The sequence below is a fragment of the Oncorhynchus clarkii genome, chromosome 15 (genome assembly GCF_045791955.1).
Source record: "Oncorhynchus clarkii lewisi isolate Uvic-CL-2024 chromosome 15, UVic_Ocla_1.0, whole genome shotgun sequence".
In the NCBI taxonomy this organism is placed as follows: Eukaryota; Metazoa; Chordata; class Actinopteri; order Salmoniformes; family Salmonidae; genus Oncorhynchus; species Oncorhynchus clarkii.
This window is the reverse complement of record NC_092161.1, coordinates 19592819-19614505: the sequence shown is the minus strand read 5'-3', so window position 1 is coordinate 19614505 and position 21687 is coordinate 19592819. Positions and strand designations below refer to the sequence as shown.

Below are 21687 nucleotides of genomic sequence, written 5' to 3'. Positions count from 1 at the left end.
ACAATCAGTTTGAGTGTTTTGAACATAATTATTATTTAGAAATGTCATGATTCACAATTTGTGAAATTGTAATTTATACTAGTTGGTAAATAACCTGGGAATAATCTATTTAACATGGATTGGTAAACTGTCAATCTCTATTTTCTATCTGCCAGATAGGCATATCCCTCTTATTTTTATATATGTGAAAGAGCACATAAGGCTTGCATTTTTTATACTTTAATTAATGTAATTGTCTTACTACTTGATTACGAAAAAAAGTTAGTAGGCTTAGGCTGTAGCCTTTGTACAGTTTTAGCAAATGTCGCTTTATAACGTATCCCACTAGGCTACAACCGGAATCCCCTCCCCACACATTTTATGGTGTGATCTTGCCGCTCCAACGCAAAGCGTGCTTCAATGATTGGGGGTGGTCTCGCGTCATGTGATACCCAAGCGTCACTGAAGTCCTTTGTTGATGGTGATTCACAAAATCTCACTCAAGACATTGTCTGGGTAAATTGCTACAACAAAATCATTTATTTTCGCCTTTGTGGGATTGTGTTGTGGAAGGATGCAGAGAGATTCTCGGAGGGACATTTTAAACCAGCTGTTTGCCGCTGGGATAAAATAGAGGCAGACGCGTCAAAGGTAAATGCGACAGTCAAAACAGCTCATTATCGCACACCCTATCCCATACGACGGCAAAGCCAACATTTCGTTTGTGCAATTTGTGAGCTAAAGTCCGATATAATGCAGTTTTTTTATATGGCTATGCTGGGAGATAATCCCCGTTCTGCAAAGGAGATGAAACCTTTTTTTAGCCGTGGGTGAAACAGTTTGCCAACAACAACGCGTTTTGTTCTCCGTCTACCAATTCACATCTGGTGGATTCGTTGATGTATTTCTGCCATTTGAATGAAAAAAGGCATATGTTGTGATTTGGAGAAAAGACGGTGTCCACTCTACACAGCATTGTAAGCATCATGTCCATAGGATATCCCCTCTCATCTCACGGACCCTCAGCAGGCCGTTTTTTCTCTCTCCTCTTCCTTTTGGCCGTCTTTACACTGCCTGGAGCACAAGCCTCTTACCCTGAGAGCAGCAAATGTATCTCAGGAAAAGGCAAGGACTGCTTGGGTGAGTATCAATACATTTTCTTTATCAATTAACTTTTCCAAAGCAAGCACTTCTATGGGAATAATTTGTGTTTATCAGACACACATCCTGTGTTTTTGCAACACAGGCGCTCCTGAGGTGTTGATCGTCCTTGCTGAATGAACGCTGGTCGGTAATTGGGCAATCTCCTTGACCAGCAGACAAAGCACATCATGCTCAATTGGTCTGGATTAGACAGACGTAAGGCTGGCAGTGTCACTGCTTCATAAGAGGAATCACTTTGAGTCAATGCATGTTTAAAAATATATGTATACATTTGGGAAATGTGATTTCATAGGCGTATGTTTATTGGGGGGTGGCTCGATCTGTCCCCTCTTGTTGGTGAGGTGCATGCAGGGAAAATTTCCATATTTGAACCCCACCCTGGATTGTCCTGCTGTTTTTGTTTGGGTTTCATTATTAAATGGAAACAGTAATTTCTCAGTTTCCTGGTTAGGAGTAATGACTTTTGTTTATATACACCAGTTGTAGAAAAAGTACCCAACTGTCCTAATTGAGTAAAAGTAAAGATACCTTAATAGAAAATTACTGAAGTAAAAGTGAAAGTCACCCAGTAAAATACTACTTGAGTTAAAGTCTAAAAGTATTTGGTTTTAAATATCCGTAAGTATCAAAATTAAATGTAATTGCTAAAATATACTTAATTAAGTATCAAAAGTAAAAGTATAAATTATTTCAAATTCCTTATGTTAACCGGACGGCACCACTTAGTTTTTTTTCATTTAAGGATAGCCAGGGGCAACCTTCAACATCATTTACAAACGAAGCATGTGTGTTCAGTGAGTCCGCCAGATCAGAGGCAGTAGGGATGACCGGGGATGTTCTCTGCATAAGTGCGTGAAATTGAACATTATCCTGTACTGCCTAGCATTCAAAATGTAATGAATGTCTTTTGGGTGTTAGGGAAAATGTATGGAGTAAAAAGTACATTATTTTCTTTAGGAATATAGTGAAGTAAAAGTTATCAAAATTATAAATACCACTCCACCCCCAAACGACTTAAGTATTACTTTAGTTTTACTCAAGTACTTTACAACACTGGTATACAGTGTCATCGTGGGTTAAATTTAGGGTCAATTCATATTACTCTTTATATCCGGAATATATAATATGCTTGCTAAAAGTTCACATCTGCTATGTGGTTTCCTAAGGGGTTCCACCCAAAGCCAACATTCAGTGTGACTTTGACAGATTGGCCTATGTTTGATGGTATTTAAGATGAATGGAAACGTAAACCCGTTGTGGATGTAGTTCCACCCTCTCCATAATCCCATAAACCATGAGTGATGTCCTCTCGTTCCCATAATAACTGTTTGTCATGAAGGTCTATGTATTGTGTTCATTCAGTAGGCTTCCCCTTTTATTTAAAAGCAGTCCGATTTAAAACGAAGAGTGAGCTGTCCTGATAAAGCCAGTTGTTTTCCTCTTGTCAAGCTATTTGTTTACATTTGCTGCTTGCCTGATTAACTTCCGTCAATAAGCAGGCCATTCCTTTTCTCCATGGTCCTGGTTGCTCTTCAATGCTCCTAAAAACAACCTATAATTGGTTGCTGATCCCAAACCTCTTAGGAAACCAACATAGCAGATGTGACCTTAGCAACCGTAAGTATTCTGGATATAAAGATTCATTTCAGAAATGAATGGAAAATATAATCACTGTATCATTTCTTGCCTTTATTCGGGGCTTTTCTTTCCCGTGGTTTCCAGGTTGAGGCATGTTGCTGGATTTAGGATACCCAAATGATAATGTGGGATGTGGATTCAGCTTGACCTGACATTAGACTACTTCTGAAAATATCGGACAACATTTTAATTTGAGAGTGAACTGTCCCTTTAAATACAGTGAAGTGCGGTGTTTCCCCACTGTTACTGAGAAATGCAGATTGTGTTTCTCAAGGCATGCATTGATTGGGTTGAATTCAGTGGAAGCGTGGTTGTTACCCTGCACTGCTGTAAAGAACAAACATCGGTAAAACAGACAGAATTACCGTACTTACATTACTGCACCAATGCGCCTATTTTGCAGGTCAGGATCAATGCTATTTCATTAGGGTTTTATTTAATTAAAGCCCTGGTCCCACTATGACTTCTACTGCAGTGTTTTAAAGACTAGTGTTCCTATACAGTGGTGGTATTGATTGATTACAGAGGAGTTTTAGGTCATGGCCTGTATTTAATGGGCTAGCTTCGGGATCCCAGGGCGACAGTGACTGTAATGAGGAAATGAACAGTTTGGTCAATAGTCCTTTAAGTACAGGGTGACTAGGATCGGGGCTAGCCCCTTTATATCGAGACTGTGACCATTGGTTGAGTAACACACAGATCTATTTCGGAGAGGAGGGGATTGTTAGGAGAGGCTGATTATAATCTTTGGCCTGGAACTACTTTGCCTCCCATTTGTTGAAAGGTTGGGTTATTATTAGTCCCTGTGGCGTGCTTACCTGTCTCAAGACAATGGATTAGTTCCTCTTCTGAAACCTTCTCTAACAGTGGGGATAAGACAACATAAAGCTCCTACTGCATGTTGAGATATGTCTTCCCTCGTGGGGACTGGCGATGAGAGCAGGAGGGAACTTCAGTTCAAACCTCAGTGGGGTAGGATTCTTCCATTCCCATCACCTCTCCTATTCTCTCTTTTTCTCTCTCCCTCTCTCTCTCTCCTTCGCTCCCTCTTTTAACTCTTCCTCTCCTTTTATGTCTTAATTTCTCTCTCATTCCCTCTCCTTCTCTCCCTCCCCCCTATGTCTCCCCCTGCCTGTAAATCTCGCAGACCAGGGGTTTTCCAATGTTCTGCTAGTTGATAGGAGTGCTTGGTGGTAATGCTGTTGACCCCAGGAGGATGTAAATGGCTGCTGTCAAACCTGCCTGGAAGGCTGGGATGGTCTTCTCATTCCTCCATTAGAGCTCCCTGAGATTCAAACACTCTCCCTCAGGGTGTCCATGAACCTAGAGTTGTTCTAGCACAGTAGCACAACAGTCATTTTGCACACCTACTGTAGTTATCAAAGCTAGTGAAAAACAGATTATACTACAACTGATTGTCAGCAGGGGAAATAAAATCCTCTAAGTTCACTTCATCCGTAATGTTTTTGACAGTTTGGTTAAAGTTAATATTGAAGACTTGCAGCACGGAGGAGTTGTTTTGACCAAATTCATTGATCCTGATGATGTAATCCAATCCAATGATGTTATCCCTACTTATGACCAGGCTAATGATGAACTTTTTCAAACAATATTGTGATGGCATACTTTAATATAAGTGCCTTGTAAGCCCACCTTGACAACCTGAAATCCTATCATTCCTATCAGAAATGCCTCTCACGCATAATGTGCTTGAGCTCCTGACCAAAGATTATCAGATCGGACTTGACCCTCTTCTCCAATCTTTTCAAGTCATCTTTCTGGGTCCCTGTTGATGGTTCTTGGCTTTGCTTTCCCATGATCATGCAATGCCAAGGCATTACTGTGTAAATGAGGACCAACTTGTCCAAATGACCAGTAGTGACTACATTTCTCAGTCCAGTTGTGCTGGGCAGTGACTGTTGTACATTGCACATTCCACTGACTCTCAATAAAGTTGTACAAATGATGCGTAGCTAAGCTCTCTCTGTACCGGATCTCTCATTAGTCCAACCATTGAAGAAATGAGGCGATGACTATTGATGTCTTGTGGCAAAGGAGGTGGATGGCTACGTGTTGCTAATGACCCGGGTCTTCGCTACATTGACTCCTCTCTTCCATTGATTTGTCCTTCTCCTTCCTCTGATAAATTCCGCCCAGTGTGAGAGAGTGAGAGATGTTCAAGTGTATTTCTGGCTAAAGGGGAAGCTATGGGCTTTTGCGTGTCGGATGGATGAAAGTCATTACTGGAAGATGTATTCAAGTGGCCGTGAACTCTTAAGTTGTCACGGCTTTGGTTCATAGTGCATTTTAGCCTGGAATCCAGACTGATTTACTCTGTTTTGTGATGAAACAGAGCATATCATTTTGCATTCAAGGCTAACTGTATTTTAGGTAAAGAAGAGTGTTTCCAGCTAGGCTATACCAGAGGAGTTTTTTCTCAAAGACTGTAGTTTGGGAAAGAATTGTGTTTCGAGTTGAACGTTTTCACACACTATTTGCTCTAATCTTCATGTTAGAAAGTTTTTCCCAGATAGAAAAGCAATGTCACGTAAATACTAGTACACAATATAGACTATACTAGATATTCATGTGGTTGTACAAATGTAGCACTAAAATAATGGTATTTCACACCTTGTTTTTACCAGATTTGTCTGAGAAGAAAAGTGACCTGAGAGTGTGTGACGCTGCAACATGTCGTTACGGGGGGACATGTCAAGAGAATGGGGCTGACCTGAAATGTGTCTGCCAGTTCCATGTAAGTAACACAGTGGAATAAAGGCTATCATGTTCTCTGTTGTCAAGTAAGACTGTCATTACCATTGCCATGAGCAAGAAAGCAAGCAGGAATGGCTTTGCCAAAGCAAATCAGCTCCAATTGATCTTAATTTCAGAACTCTGTTCCATAGTATTCCCACACATACTATAGAGATTTACTGTATGTGATCATATACAAATGTAAACAAGGTGTTAGTCAGATGTTATATCTGTTTGGGCTTCTTGCAGTAAATTTGCAGTCTACAAATGATTTGGCATTTTGTTTTGGCCGCCTGACTATCCACTCAAGAAAACAAATCGTCCCATGGCTGAATCTACTTGATGATCCCTGGTCTAGGCTGTGATGGTTCAGTAACATCCTTTCATTGCCCGTTGTGTCTTAGTGCTCTAAGAAGTACATCCCTGTTTGTGGGTCCAACGGAGACACCTATCAGAACGAGTGCTTCTTGAGGAGAGCAGCATGCAAGCAGCAGAAGTCCATATCACAGGTCTCTGACGTGGCCTGCTATACAGGTGAGTCTTAGTCGCAGGCTGCACACTTTCACTGGAGAGTACAGAATCCCCTTTATGGAGCGCATTTTTCATCACTCGGGTTCATCACCTTGCCATTTTGTTATAAGTCATTTTAGACCAAGCTGAAGCTAACTCATTTTCTATGCTGTAACACACAGATGGCAGTTCTGGATCTGGCGACGGAGGTACAGTGTAGTAACTTGGTCTTGCTTCACTTTAATACGTTTGACGTGACAACCCATGTTACAATGTTACAATGAAAGCTGGTTAAACATAGCCTGCTTAAACAAAAGCTTTGCAGATCCAACCACTAATAGAACAATATTAACTCTGTTTGACAGCTAACATTTTTTAAATACTCTCCTTTTCTACAGATGATGAAGGATCAGGCACAGGCAGAGGAAAAAAGCCCACAAAATGTGTCAACTGCAAGTTTGGAGCAGAATGTGATGTGGACTCTGAGGATATATTGTGAGTACTTTCCACTGCAGCTATTGTTCTCTCAGTAGTCTCTAAGGAGGACTTCTCTTCATCAGCTATTGTGCTCTCAGTAGTCTAAGGCGGACTCGTCTTCATCAGCTATTGTGCTCTCAGCAGTCTCTGAGGATTCTTCTTCATCAGCTATTGTGCTCTCACTAGTTTTTGAAAGGAGGACTCATCTTCATGAGCTGTTGTGCTCTCAGTAGTTTCTGAATGGAGGACTCGTCTTCATGAGCTATTGTGCTCTCAGTAGTCTCTAAGTAAGACTCGTCTTCATCAGCTATTGTGCTCTCAGTAGTTTCTGAAAGGAGGACTCATTTTCATCAGCTGTTGTGCTCTCAGTAGTCTCTGAGGATTCGTCTTCATCAGCTGTTGTGCTCTCAGTAGTCTCTGAGGACTCGTCTTCATCAGCTGTTGTGCTCTCAGTAGTCTCTGAGGACTCGTCTTCATCAGCTATTGTGCTCTCAGTAGTTTCTGAAAGGAGGTCTCGTCTTCATCAGCTGTATTGCTCTCAGTAGTTTCTGAAAGGAGGACTCGTCTTCATCAGCTGTATTGCTCTCAGTAGTTTCTGAAAGGAGGACTCGTCTTCATCAGCTATTGTGCTCTTAGTATTCTCTGAGGACTCGTCTTCATCAGCTATTGTGCTCTCAGTAGTTTCTGAAAGGAGAGCTCGTCTTCATCAGCTATTGTGCTCTCAGTAGTCTCTGAGGACTCGTCTTCATCAGCTATTGTGCTCTCAGTAGTTTCTGAAAGGACTCGTCTTCATCAGCTGTTGTGCTCTGTCTCTGAAAGGAGGTCTCATCTTCATCTGGAAGACGACTAGTGACCACTAGTACCTCATAGATATCTTTGCTTATTTTCGCCATATACTGGGGTCCTGGGTTGTCACATTAGATTCAAATTGATTGATGATGTATGTTTAGCTCTTTTAGTGAACGCAGTGTTAATACAGTGTTCATGAAACAGATGTTTATATAAATGTTTTCTTCGACACCCAGGTGCATGTGCAACATTGACTGCAGTGGCCATAATGACAACCCGGTGTGTGGAACAGACGGAAAATCTTACATTACCCCCTGTCACGTAAGAGAGGCTTCGTGCTTGAAGCAGGTGAAGATTGACGTGAAGCATCTAGGGAGTTGTCCAGGTAATGCCATGTTCTAACATTAAAACGTAATTTAGAAACATGTCATTTTATGCCCCATGTACTGTATTTACACTGCATTGTGGGAAAAAAAACAATGGATTGTGGTTTTCGAAGGATTTGATTTATTATTCACAATCTCAAGGAAGGAAAATAAATCACAATTTAATATTTGACTGAGATTTTTGGTGTAGAGATGAGGGGATCCTGCTGTAATGCGACATCCTACTTAATAGTTGAATACAATGTCCTAGATATTCTCCCGTGCATGGGTTCCTGGTGCCAGTCCTGATATTCCTGATATGTGCTGTGTTTATATAAGCGTCCCACCCACCAGTCTTGACTTTCCTCTAAATCTTTATCATTTTATACTGCCAGTGACCTATATGATGGCTAGTTCCTGTCAAACTCTGATGTTTATGATGCCCACCCCAATTGGTTGATTGATCCCCACTATGACAATGCCGTGTGCTGTGTGGTGATGACTGAGACTATTAGGTTTGTCCCGACATACGTCTTTCTTCAGCGCATCAAAAGACTGAAGATTCTTCTTTCAAATGCAGACATGACCTCAATCTGGATGCACACAATTAGGATTTGGGCCACATTATTATGACCAAGGGGCATCGGGCAACCAGCTGTTCAGATAACTACAAAGATGTTTCTTACCAGAACATCTGTTTAAAGCCGTTTAAAAAATGTCATTCTCCATTTGAGGGCGAGGATTTACTACCCCAAATATGGCCCTGTTTTTAAAAACGTCTCACAATCTAGTTCTAAAGTGTAGGGCTAAAATATCTATTTACATAAATAATCTATCTATTTTTTGTTTCACAGAGCATACATTGACCCTAAATATTACATGAACTTGCATACCTTATTCAAAATGCAATAGAATACATCCCAACCTGGAAATCTGAGAACTAGTTATGGATGTTCCAATATTCCTACAATGGGATTCCTATCATTTCACATTACTATTGTCAGTCGCTCTGGATAAGAGCGTCTGCTAAATCACCATGGTGATATTATTTGTTACCATAGTGATATTACATTTGTTCTCAGAGAGTAATTGTTCTGCATGTCCTGAGATGTTTCTTAACAACATTTGTCATGTGACCCTATGTACGTGTCTATCTCTTAAATCAGTTTGGAGGCATTTCTGCTGATGGTGCAGTTGGCCAATTCTTGCAGGAGGGCCATTAACTGTAGTGAAGCATGCCTGTGTGTCACCCTACATCTCAACAGGCCAAATTGCCCTCAAGTTAAACCCAGTCACTCGCCACTTATCTGTCATTTATTTCATTTGGTAATGCAAATGAGCATTGCAAAGGCATGCACGCATTACAATAACTGTCTGCCAGAGTAATGTTACCAACAGCCTCATACTTCGACTGGCCCAAATAGAAACCCGCCATACCTCTCACATTGTATCTATGGTCATCTTATTGTTATATATCAGAAATGTGCATCCTAAACAGCACCATCGGTTATTAGTTTGTAATAAAAAATGGTAGGTATCTTGTACAAAATCTACTTCATATATCTAACATTCAACTGGTTTGTTGATTAATCAAATGGATTTTAATGAGGCCATGTCAGAATGCTAGTTAACTGCTATTTTTACTTGGGATATTAACTATATTACGGCATACTTAGTATTTATAGTCCGTCCTTAATCAAGCCATGGTGCGCTCTCTGACTGACTATCAAGCCATGTAGCGATCTCTGTTAATCAAGTCATGGTGCGCTCTCTGTTAATCAAGTCATGGTGCGCTCTCTGATAATCAAGCCATGGTGCGCTCTCTGATAATCAAGCCATGGTGCGCTCTCTGATAATCAAGCCATGGTGCGCTCTCTGACTGACTATCAAGCCATGGTGCGCTCTCTGATAATCAAGCCATGCTGCGCTCTCTGATAATCAAGCCATGGTGCGCTCTCTGATAATCAAGCCATGGTGCGCTCTCTGACTGACTATCAAGCCATAGTGCGCTCTCAGATAATCAAGCCATGATGCGCTCTCTGTTAATCAAGCCAAGCTGCGCTCTCTGATAATCAAGCCATGCTGCGCTCTCTGATAATCAAGCCATTGTTCGCTCTCTGATAATCAAGCCATGCTGCGCTCTCTGATAATCAAGCCATGGTGCTCTCTAATAATCAAGCCATGCTGCTCTCTCTGATAATCAAGTCATGGTGCGCTCTCTGATAATCAAGCCATGGAGCGCTCTCTGATAATCAAGCCATGGTGCGCTCTCTGATAATCAAGTCATGGTGCGCTCTCTGATAATCAAGCCATGGAGCGCTCTCTGATAATCAAGCCATGGTCCGCTCTCTGATAATCAAGCCATGGTGCGCTCTCTGATAATCAAGCCATGGTGCGCTCTCTGACTGACTATCAAGCCATGGTGCGCTCTCTGTTAATCAAGCCATGCTGCGCTCTCTGATAATCAAGCCATGGTGCTCTCTAAAACTCAAGCCATGCTGCTCTCTCTGATAATCAAGTCATGGTGCGCTCTCTGATAATCAAGCCATGGTGCGCTCTCTGATAATCAAGCCATGGTGCGCTCTCTGATAATCAAGCCATGGTGCGCTCTCTGACTGACTATCAAGCCACGGTGCGCTCTCTGTTAATCAAGCCACGGTGCGCTCTCTGATAATCAAGCCATGGTGTGCTCTCTGATAATCAAGCCATGGTGCGCTCTCTGATAATCAAGCCATGGTGCGCTCTCTGATAATCAAGCCATGGTGCGCTCTCTGACTGACTATCAAGCCATGGTGTGCTCTCTGATAATCAAGCCATGGTGTGCTCTCTGATAATCAAGCCATGGTGCGCTCTCTGATAATCAAGCCTTGGTGCGCTCTCTGATAATCAAGCCATGGTGCGCTCTCTGATAATCAAGCCATGGTGCGCTCTCTGATAATCAAGCCATGGTGTGCTCTCTGATAATCAAGCCATTGTGCGCTCTCTGATAATCAAGCCATGGTTCGCTCTCTGATAATCAAGCCATGGTGCACTCTCTGATAATCAAGCCATGGTGCGCTCTCTGATAATCAAGCCATGGTGTGCTCTCTGATAATCAAGCCATGGTGCGCTCTCTGATAATCAAACCATGGTGCACTCTCTGATAATCAAGCCATGGTGCGCTCTCTGATAATCAAGCCATGGTGCGCTCTCTGACTGACTATCAAGCCATGGTGCGCTCTCTGACTGACTATCAAGCCATGGTGCGCTCTCTGATAGTCAAGCCATGGTGCGCTCTCTGATAATCAAGCCATGGTGCGCTCTCTGATAATCAAACCATGGTGCGCTCTCTGATAATCAAACCATGGTGTGCTCTCTGATAATCAAGCCATGGTGCGCTCTCTGATAATCAAGCCATGGTGCGCTCTCTGATAATCAAGCCATGGTGCGCTCTCTGATAATCAAGCCATGGTGCGCTCTCTGATAATCAAGCCATGGTGCGCTCTCTGACTGACTATCAAGCCATGGTGCGCTCTCTGTTAATCAAGTCATGGTGCGCTCTCTGATAATCAAGCCATGGTGCGCTCTCTGATAATCAAGCCATGGTGTGCTCTCTGATAATCAAGCCATGGTGCGCTCTCTGATAATCAAGCCTTGGTGCGCTCTCTGATAATCAAGCCATGGTGTGCTCTCTGATAATCAAGCCATGGTGCGCTCTCTGATAATCAAGCCATGGTGTGCTCTCTGATAATCAAGCCATGGTGCGCTCTCTGATAATCAAGCCATGGTTCGCTCTCTGATAATCAAGCCATGGTGCGCTCTCTGATAATCAAGCCATGGTGCGCTCTCTGACTGACTATCAAGCCATGGTGTGCTCTCTGATAATCAAACCATGGTGCGCTCTCTGATAATCAAACCATGGTGCGCTCTCTGATAATCAAGCCTTGGTGCGCTCTCTGATAATCAAGCCATGGTGCGCTCTCTGATAATCAAGCCATGGTGCGCTCTCTGATAATCAAGCCATGGTGTGCTCTCTGATAATCAAGCCATTGTGCGCTCTCTGATAATCAAGCCATGGTTCGCTCTCTGATAATCAAGCCATGGTGCACTCTCTGATAATCAAGCCATGGTGCGCTCTCTGATAATCAAGCCATGGTGTGCTCTCTGATAATCAAGCCATGGTGCGCTCTCTGATAATCAAACCATGGTGCACTCTCTGATAATCAAGCCATGGTGCGCTCTCTGATAATCAAGCCATGGTGCGCTCTCTGACTGACTATCAAGCCATGGTGCGCTCTCTGACTGACTATCAAGCCATGGTGCGCTCTCTGATAGTCAAGCCATGGTGCGCTCTCTGATAATCAAGCCATGGTGCGCTCTCTGATAATCAAACCATGGTGCGCTCTCTGATAATCAAACCATGGTGCGCTCTCTGATAATCAAGCCATGGTGCGCTCTCTGATAATCAAGCCATGGTGCGCTCTCTGATAATCAAGCCATGGTGCGCTCTCTGATAATCAAGCCATGGTGCGCTCTCTGATAATCAAGCCATGGTGCGCTCTCTGACTGACTATCAAGCCATGGTGCGCTCTCTGTTAATCAAGTCATGGTGCGCTCTCTGATAATCAAGCCATGGTGCGCTCTCTGATAATCAAGCCATGGTGTGCTCTCTGATAATCAAGCCATGGTGCGCTCTCTGATAATCAAGCCTTGGTGCGCTCTCTGATAATCAAGCCATGGTGTGCTCTCTGATAATCAAGCCATGGTGCGCTCTCTGATAATCAAGCCATGGTGTGCTCTCTGATAATCAAGCCATGGTGCGCTCTCTGATAATCAAGCCATGGTTCGCTCTCTGATAATCAAGCCATGGTGCGCTCTCTGATAATCAAGCCATGGTGCGCTCTCTGACTGACTATCAAGCCATGGTGTGCTCTCTGATAATCAAACCATGGTGCGCTCTCTGATAATCAAACCATGGTGCGCTCTCTGATAATCAAACCATGGTGCGCTCTCTGATAATCAAGCCATGGTGCGCTCTCTGATAATCAAGCCATGGTGCGCTCTCTGATAATCAAGCCATGGTGCGCTCTCTGATAATCAAGCCATGGTGCGCTCTCTGATAATCAAGCCATGGTGCGCTCTCTGATAATCAAGCCATGGTGCGCTCTCTGACTGACTATCAAGCCATGGTGCGCTCTCTGTTAATCAAGTCATGGTGCGCTCTCTGATAATCAAGCCATGGTGCGCTCTCTGATAATCAAGCCATGGTGCGCTCTCTGATAATCAAGCCTTGGTGCGCTCTCTGATAATCAAGCCATGGTGTGCTCTCTGATAATCAAGCCATGGTGCGCTCTCTGATAATCAAGCCATGGTGTGCTCTCTGATAATCAAGCCATGGTGCGCTCTCTGATAATCAAGCCATGGTGCGCTCTCTGATAATCAAGCCATGGTGCGCTCTCTGATAATCAAGCCATGGTGCGCTCTCTGATAATCAAGCCATGGGGCGCTCTCTGATAATCAAGCCATGGGGCGCTCTCTGATAATCAAGCCAAGCTGCGCTCTCTGATAATCATGCCATGGTGTGCTCTCTGATAATCATGCCATGGTGTGCTCTCTGATAATCATGCCATGGTGTGCTCTCTGATAATCAAACCATGCTGCGCTCTCTGATAATCAAGCCATGCTGCACCCTCTGATAATCAAGCCATGGTGCGCTCTCTGACTGACTATCAAGCCATGGTGCACTCTCTGATAATCAAGCCATGGTGCGCTCTCTGATAATCAAGCCATTGTGCGCTCTCTGATAATCAAGCCATTGTGCGCTCTCTGATAATCAAGCCATGGTGCGCTCTCTGATAATCAAGCCATGGTGTGCTCTCTGATAATCAAGCCATTGTGCGCTCTCTGATAATCAAGCCATGGTGTGCTCTCTGATAATCAAACCATGGTGCGCTCTCTGATAATCAAGCCATGGTGCGCTCTCTGATAATCAAGCCATGGTGCGCTCTCTGATAATCAAACCATGGTGCGCTCTCTGATAATCAAACCATGGTGCGCTCTCTGATAATCAAGCCATGGTGCGCTCTCTGATAATCAAGCCATGGTTCGCTCTCTGATAATCAAGCCATGGTGCGCTCTCTGATAATCAAGCCATGGTGTGCTCTCTAATAATCAAGCCATGGTGCGCTCTCTGACTGACTATCAAGCCATGGTGCGCTCTCTGATAATCAAGCCATGGTGCGCTCTCTGATAATCAAGCCATGGTGCGCTCTCTGATAATCAAGCCATGGTGCGCTCTCTGATAATCAAGCCATGGTGCGCTCTCTGATAATCAAGCCATGGTGCGCTCTCTGATAATCAAGCCATGGTTCGCTCTCTGATAATCAAGCCATGGTGCGCTCTCTGATAATCAAGCCATGGTGCGCTCTCTGATAATCAAGCCATGGTGCGCTCTCTGATAATCAAGCCATGGTCCACTCTCAGATAATCATATAATCCTTGTGATTAGGGCTCTCTGATAATCGTATAATCCTTGTGATTAGGGCTCTCTTAGAACATGGAGCTTGAACACTATTTCCCTGAGTCCCTCCAATATGATTTATTTTCAACTTCTTACAGTTGAAAAACTATTTTTAAGCAACCTCTAGTCTTATCAATTCTTTCAGATTTGCTTCTGTCTATAGCTTTGAAAGGAAGGCTCGCTCAGAAATGTGTTTTTTTTAACCCATTTTCAATATTGGGACATTTCTGTCATGCACTCAAAAATATTTGTTTTTGTTTTTTCAGAAAAAGGGAAGAAGAAAAACGAAGACGATGGTAGCAACAGCAAGACGGATCTTTTTGGTATGTCTGCTCCCTTTTACCACACTCTGTTATGATGTTGTTATGGTCGTTGATTTACCTCAGTCCATGGTTCATGTTGTCTATATGGAAATAATACTGTTGTACTTTTACATATCTGCAAAGCATATTTCTGCTCTGTCATGTCAGTTATATTTGAATTGCAACTGAGGACCAGGCCTAGCTCGCTCTTTAATATTTATATCATCCATATTGATATTAGTGATTTTCTGTATACCTTTAAAGACACGGTAGACACAGGGGAGGACAGAGCTTATGGAGGGATCCCCACCCTCTGCACAAAGGACTACGCCAACTTCTGTGAACACGGCCAATGTGAAATTAAGTATAGCATCCCCACCTGCCGGTAAGATAACATGGTGTCCTTTTGACTTACATACCTGCGTATGCTATGTTTCATCTCTTTTTGACCTAATTCATAGATAATTATTGTGTCATGAAATGAAGTGCTAGCGGTTTTGTTGTCTCCCCAGGTGTGACTCGGGCTACACTGGCCAGCAGTGTGATGAAATCCAAGACTTCAACATCCTGTACGTGGTGCCCAGTGGACAGAAACTCCACTACGTTCTCATAGCAGCCGTCATCGGAGCCGTACAGATCGCCATCATTGTCGCTGTTGTCATGTGTTTCACAAGGTGGGTGTGCTCTCCAAAGTGACCTATCTGATCTTATTAGCACATTTCTGATAAGCAGATTTAAATATTCTGCATTTTATAAGCCGTGTTTTGTAAACAACATACAGTAGCATAAATTAGCAAGTCTTATGGAAGATTCTATTCCAAATGTGACAATGTGTGTCATTTGACAAAAGGTGGTTACTCTGTAAAAGGTGTATACTTAGCAATACACATTTTTACATTCGTAATTGATTTAATATTTTTCAAACTCGTTGCTAAAGTGCTGAGTAATGTGTTTTGTGAGGCAGTCAAAACTGAGAGTTTGATGTTATTCCATTGTCTTTTGTTGAATAGGAGGTGTCCCAAAACCCAGAGGGGACGAAGACAACAGCAACACCTTGGACACTTTCCCTCTGGGACTTCATCCAGGATGATGTAGCAGTTTTTTGTGTGCATTTTTGCACCATATGGATCACATTTTTTGATATCTGTTGTTTTGTCTCCTTTATTTTGAATGGATGTTTATGTATTTATTTTCTCTAATGGGGCCTTAGTTTTCTCTCCCTTCTGGACATTTTTCAGACTGCTGCATTATTGATTTTTTCCTACGGGCAGAAAACGGACAGCCATTCTCCTCTGATCGTCCATTGTTTGCAAGGTGGTATTGGTATCTTTAGGCACACAAACCTTGGATACCTAGGGTCTGGACTTATGCTATTTATCAGCGTCTCTGACCCTCTCTCAGTACCTTTTTTTTTTTTTAATGAAATACAACTATATACCAAATGCAGTTTTCTATAAAGGAGGTAAAAGCTGATGTGTACAGTTTGTTTTGGTTACTTTTCAATATACCATTCCGGGGATGGAACAATTTTTTTGACTAGGTACTAATTTAAATGTTTTTATATATCATTTTTGTAAACATTTTATGTTCTAATGTTGTTTGTATTATTGCTAATGAAATAGTTGCATATAGCATGAGCTGTGAATGTGTTTAGTGATGTAGTTTTAGTAATATTAAATTATCTGTGTTTCAAACACTCGTGTTGCCTTCATATTATTATGACTAGATCAATGACGGAGCCTAAATCATTTTCAGAAAATAATTTATCACAATGTTAAAATTGTTATGGAAGAAAAGGCGTATTCATATGATGTTATTGAAAAAATAAATGCACTGATTTTAATGCAGTTCTTGATTTACTTTGTTAAATCAAAAAATCTATAACATTTGGAATGTGGACAAGTCACATGGTTGGGAAAGACTCTGAGCCCTAGTTATAAAACTGCATGTACAGTGCCTATCAGAAAGTACTCACATCCCTTGACTTGTTGCACATTTTGTTGTGTTACATCCTGAATTTAAAATGGATTCAAATTGAGATTATTTGTCACGGGCCGACACACAATATCCCAGTAATGTCAAAGTGGGATTATGTTTTTAGACATTTTTACAAATTCATTAAAAATTAAAAACTGAAATGTCTTGAGTCAATAAGTATTCAACCCCTTTGTTATGGCAAGCCTAAATAAATTCAGGAGTAATGTGTTTAACATGTCAAATAATAAGTTGCATGGACTGATTCTTTGTGCAATAATAGTGTTTAATATGATTTTTGAATGACTACCTCTCATCTCTGTACGCCACACATACAATTATCTGTAAGGTCCCTCAGTTGAGTTGTACATTTCATACATAAATGCAACCACAAAGACCAGGGAGGTTTTCTAATGCCTCACAAAGAAGGGCACCTATTGGTAGATGGGTAGAAAAAGGCAGACATTGAATATCCCTTTGAGCATGGTGGAGTTATTAATTCCACTTTGGATGGTGTATCAATACACCCAGTCACTACAAAGATACAGACGTCCTTCCTAACTCAGTTTCCGAAATAGTGAAACATTTTCAAGTTATCCTTTTTAGATAAAACTATACTAAATATATTCACGTCACCAAATAATTTATTAAAACAGGGAGTGCAGGAGGGGACTGAGCATACACCCCTGAGGGTCCCCCGTGTTGAGGATCGGCGTGGCAGATGTGTTGTTACCACCCTTACCACCTGGTGGCAGCCCGTCAGGAAGTCCATGATCCAGTTGCAGAGGGAGGTATTTCATCCCAAGGTCCTTAGCTTTGAGGGCACTAATGGTGTTGAATGCTGAGTTATAGTCAATGAATAGCAATCTCACATAGGTCTTTCTTTTGTCCAGGTGGGAAAGGGCAGTGTGGAGTGAAATAGAGATTGCTTCATCTGTGGATCTGTCGGGGCGGTATGCAAATTGGAGTGGGTCTAGGGTTTCTGGGATAATGGTGTTGATGTGAGCCATGACCAGGCTTTCAAAGCACTTCATGGCTACAGAAGTGGCTACAAACGTGAGTGCTACAGGTCAGTATGGCACAGGGACTATGGTGGTCTGCTTAAAACATGTACTGTAGGTATTACATTATTATTGAAATTGTCAGTGAAGACACTTGCCAGTTGGTCAGCGCACGCTTGGAGTACACGTCCTGGTCATCCGTCTGGCCCTGCTGCCTTGTGAATGTTGACCTGTTTAAAGGTCTTACTCACATCGGCTACGGAGAGCGTGATCACGCATCTCTGTGTGTGGAGTAAATGCCCTCAAATTTAAAAAAGCATGCAGACCTGATGTCATCCCAAATTATACGCTCAAAAAAATGTACTAGTGGAAAATTTCAATTGGTTATATTAAAACAGTTTAATTTAATCCTGAGTGTAGGTTATTTCCCTGACATCTGGAATCAAGGACTCATAACCCCAATCTTTAAGAACGGAAACAAATTTGACCCTAGTAATTATTGAGGCATTTGTGTGAACATTAACCTGGGGAATGTTTTCTCTAGTATTATAAATGTAAGAGTTCTAAACTTCTGTCGTGTCTTTGGCTATGCCGGATGAAGTGATATGACATGCTATTCTATAAAATCCTTTCTCCGTAATTAATATTACCTGATTGAGCTAATCATGTAAATGTAATTCACTTCTTGACGCACCCATCCCTTTAGAGGGATCATTTTCATCCCCACCCGCTGAATTGCAGCGCGCCAAATTCAAATTAAATTACAAAAAATATTTAATTTTCATGAAATCACAAGTGCAATATAGCAAAACACAGCTTAGCTTGTTGTTAATCCACCTGGCGTGTCAGATTTCAATACAGCTTTTCGGGGAAAGCATAACAAGCATTTATGTAAGAACATCTCTCTCAGTTGACAAAATATTACAAACACTAGCAGCCAAGTAGATTGGTCACGAAAGTCAGAAAAGCAATAGATTAAATCGCTTACCTTTGATGATCTTCGGGCAGCACTTCCTGGTTTGATTTTCCTCAGGTTTTCGCCTGCAATATCAGTTCTGTTATACTCACAGACAATATTTTGACAGTTTTGGAAACTTTAGAGTGTTTCCTATCCTAATCTGACAATTATATGCATATTATAGTTTCTTGGCCTGAGAAATAGGCAGTTTCAAATGGGTACGTTTTTTAGCCAAAAATGAAAATCCTGCCCCCTACACTCAAGAAGTTGACTAGAGAGTCGGGGCACAACAAAATAATATTTATAGAGCTGTTATCTTCCGAATAAACTCTTAAAGACCTAGTAATATTTTACATCAATAGCAGTCAATATTAATCGTCACCTTAATTCAGTCTCATCTAAAAGTTGTACATCTTCACGAACCCTGGCTAACAAGTTGAATCAGCAATACAACTTTGGGTTTAATTATTTATTTACTAAATACCTAACTAATCACACAGAATTACATATACAAAGAATGAATCATACCTTGATTACAAATGACGTCATAGAGGAAAACGTCCCTAGCGGGCGGAACAGATATGACAGCTGGTTACTCAAAAGAAAAGGGGCTGGGTTAGAGTGAAAGAGCGGGAAGACTGAGGGACAAAGGGAGAAGCTGTGCTATCGTAAATACAGTATCTTATGCATTCTAAATTACCGCCCATTTGGAAAAGGAAAATGCAATAAATATTTACTCTGAGCTGCGCTTCGGTAGGTTGGTTGTAGATGGAAGGCCGTGTTGCCAAACCGAGTCCTTTGTCCTTTGAAAAATGTCTCTGGTGGTCAATTGAATACGTTGTAGTAACGTCGTTGTGTGGTAGACGGGATACTTTGTCTGTTCTTTCCTAACCCGCGTTTGCAGCTGCTGTGGCTAACTCAACGGCTAGGAGGTATCACTTCTGTAGTGAATTTCAAAGTTCATACCATTCGCAACCAAAGCTCACGCTGAGGATGGCTTAGTTCTGTAGTTGACATGTTAGTCCTTTTAACGCAGAGGCTGCAGACCTCACATACTTTGAACAGGAAGTTATATTGTCGTCAAGGCTTTATATAGGAAGGGAGAGGAGAGCGTATTTGAAAAGTTTTATAACCCATGTCCCTTCACAGGGGCGGGCCACTGATTGAGCAGAGTCCTAACCTGATGAAAACCCAAATCTCTCATTTGGAAGCTAAAATTACATTTAATCTCTTCACCAATAATTTTATATTCAAACATTTAAATTGAACAACAATTCCATGTGAATCCGATAACTCTGAAGTGTAGACTTTCCACTGTAGAGTTTATGTCATCCTATCATTGAGGAGAATGTCTCAGATGACAACCGAACTGACATCATATTCATTAAGTACCACCGCATATGTTCAATTGGTCGGATTACCAGAATATAGTTAATTTCCCCCACCTTCTGATGTTCCCAGAATCTCTATGTTAACCAAGGGATTTTCAAATGTCAGATCAGTAGGGTAGAGAGAGGAAAAAGGGGGGAAGAGGTATTTATGACTGTCATAAACCTACCCCCAGGCCAACGTCATGACACTTCCTTAATAAGTACAATGTCCTGTGTAAATGCCAAATTGGATTTATACCAAAACATCGCACGACCGATCATATTTACACCCATACACATCCTGATATACACTGCTAAAAAATAAAGGGAACACTTAAACAACACAATGTAACTCCAAGTCAATCACACTTCTGTGAAATCAAACTGTCCACTTAGGAAGCAACACTGATTGACAATAAATTTCACATGCTGTTGTGCAAATGGAATAGACAGCAGGTGGAAATTATAGGCAATTAGCAAGACACCTCCAATAAAGGAGTGGTTCTGCAGGTGGGGACCACAGACCACTTCTCAGTTCCTATGCGTCCTGGCTGATGTTTTGGTCATTTTTGAATGCTGCCGGTGCTTTCACTCTAGTGGTAGCATGAGACGGAGTCTACAACCCACACAAGTGGCTCAGGTAGTGCAGCTCATCCAGGATGGCACATCAATGCGAGCTGTGGCAAGAAGGTTTGCTGTGTCTGTCAGCGTAGTGTCCAGAGCATGGAGGCGCTACCAGGAGACAGGCCAGTACATCAGGAGACGTGGAGGAGGCCGTAGGAGGGCAACAACCCAGCAGCAGGACCGCTACCTCCGCCTTTGTGCAAGGAGGAGCACTGCCAGAGCCCTGCATGATGATGACCTCCAGCAGGCCACACATGTGCATGTGTCTGCTCAAACGGTCAGAAACAGACTCCATGAGGGTGGTATGAAGGCCCGACGTCCACAGGTGGGGGTTGTGCTTACAGCCCAACACCGTGCAGGACGTTTGGCATTTGCCAAAGAACACCAAGATTGGCAAATTCGCCACTGGCGCCCTGTGCTCTTCACAGATGAAAGCAGGTTCACACTGAGCACGTGACAGATGTGACAGAGTCTGGAGATGCCGTGGAGAACGTTCTGCTGCCTGCAACATCCTCCAGCATGACCGGTTTGGCGGTGGGTCAGTCATGATGTGGGGTGGCATTTCTTTGGGGGGCCGCACAGCCCCCCATGTGCTCGCCAGAGGTAGCCTGACTGCCATTAGGTACCGAGATGAGATCCTCAGACCCCTTGTGAGACCATATGCTGGTGCGGTTGGCCCTGGGTTCCTCCTAATGCAAGACAATGCTAGACCTCATGTGGCTGGAGTGTGTCAGCAGTTCCTGCAAGAGGAAGGCATTGATGCTATGGACTGGCCCGCCCTTTCCCCAGACCTGAATTCAATTGAGCACATCTGGGACATCATGTCTCGCTCCATCCACCAACGCCACGTTGCACCACAGACTGTCCAGGAGTTGGCAGATGCTTTAGTCCAGGTCTGGGAGGAGAGTCCTCAGGAGACCATCCGCCACCTCATCAGGAGCATGCCCAGGCATTGTAGGGAGGTCATACAGGCACGTGGAGGCCACACACACTACTGAGCCTCATTTTGACTTGTTTTAAGGACATTACATCAAAGTTGGATCAGCCTGTAGTGTGGTTTTCCACTTTAATTTTGAGTGTGACTCCAAATCCAGACCTCCATGGGTTGATACATTTGATTTCCATTGATCATTTTTGTTTGATTTTGTTGTCAGCACATTCAACTATGTAAAGAAAAAAGGTTTTAATAAGAATATTTCATTCATTCAGATCTAGGATGTGTTATTTTAGTGTTCCCTTTATTGTTTTGAGCAGTGTATTAACATCTCCACCAAAATAATACC

The 21687-nt window shown here is 42.6% G+C and overlaps 1 protein-coding gene across 1 annotated transcript; it reads left to right on the top strand.

The window, feature by feature from the left end:
- The first annotated feature begins 429 nt into the window (after nt 1-429).
- LOC139366729 (tomoregulin-1-like) lies at nt 430-16615 on the top strand. The gene is made up of 10 exons (XM_071104419.1): nt 430-1119; nt 5427-5536; nt 5940-6069; nt 6228-6254; nt 6444-6540; nt 7548-7696; nt 14442-14498; nt 14742-14862; nt 14990-15151; nt 15488-16615. The coding sequence occupies exons 1-10, from the start codon at nt 966-968 to the stop codon at nt 15570-15572; spliced, it is 1092 nt and encodes a 363-aa protein (XP_070960520.1). The 5' UTR covers nt 430-965; the 3' UTR covers nt 15573-16615.
- The last annotated feature ends 5072 nt before the right edge of the window (nt 16616-21687 follow it).

What these genes read in the sequence shown, in the direction of transcription:
- LOC139366729 (XM_071104419.1), top strand. Translation starts at nt 966, where the DNA reads ATGTCCATAGGATATCCCCTCTCATCTCACGGACCCTCAGCAGGCCGT. An exon ending in GTGGACTCTGAGGATATATT is followed by an intron (nt 6,541 to 7,547) that starts GTGAGTACTTTC and finishes TTCGACACCCAG; the next exon opens with GTGCATGTGCAACATTGACT. An exon ending in TATAGCATCCCCACCTGCCG is followed by an intron (nt 14,863 to 14,989) that starts GTAAGATAACAT and finishes TTGTCTCCCCAG; the next exon opens with GTGTGACTCGGGCTACACTG.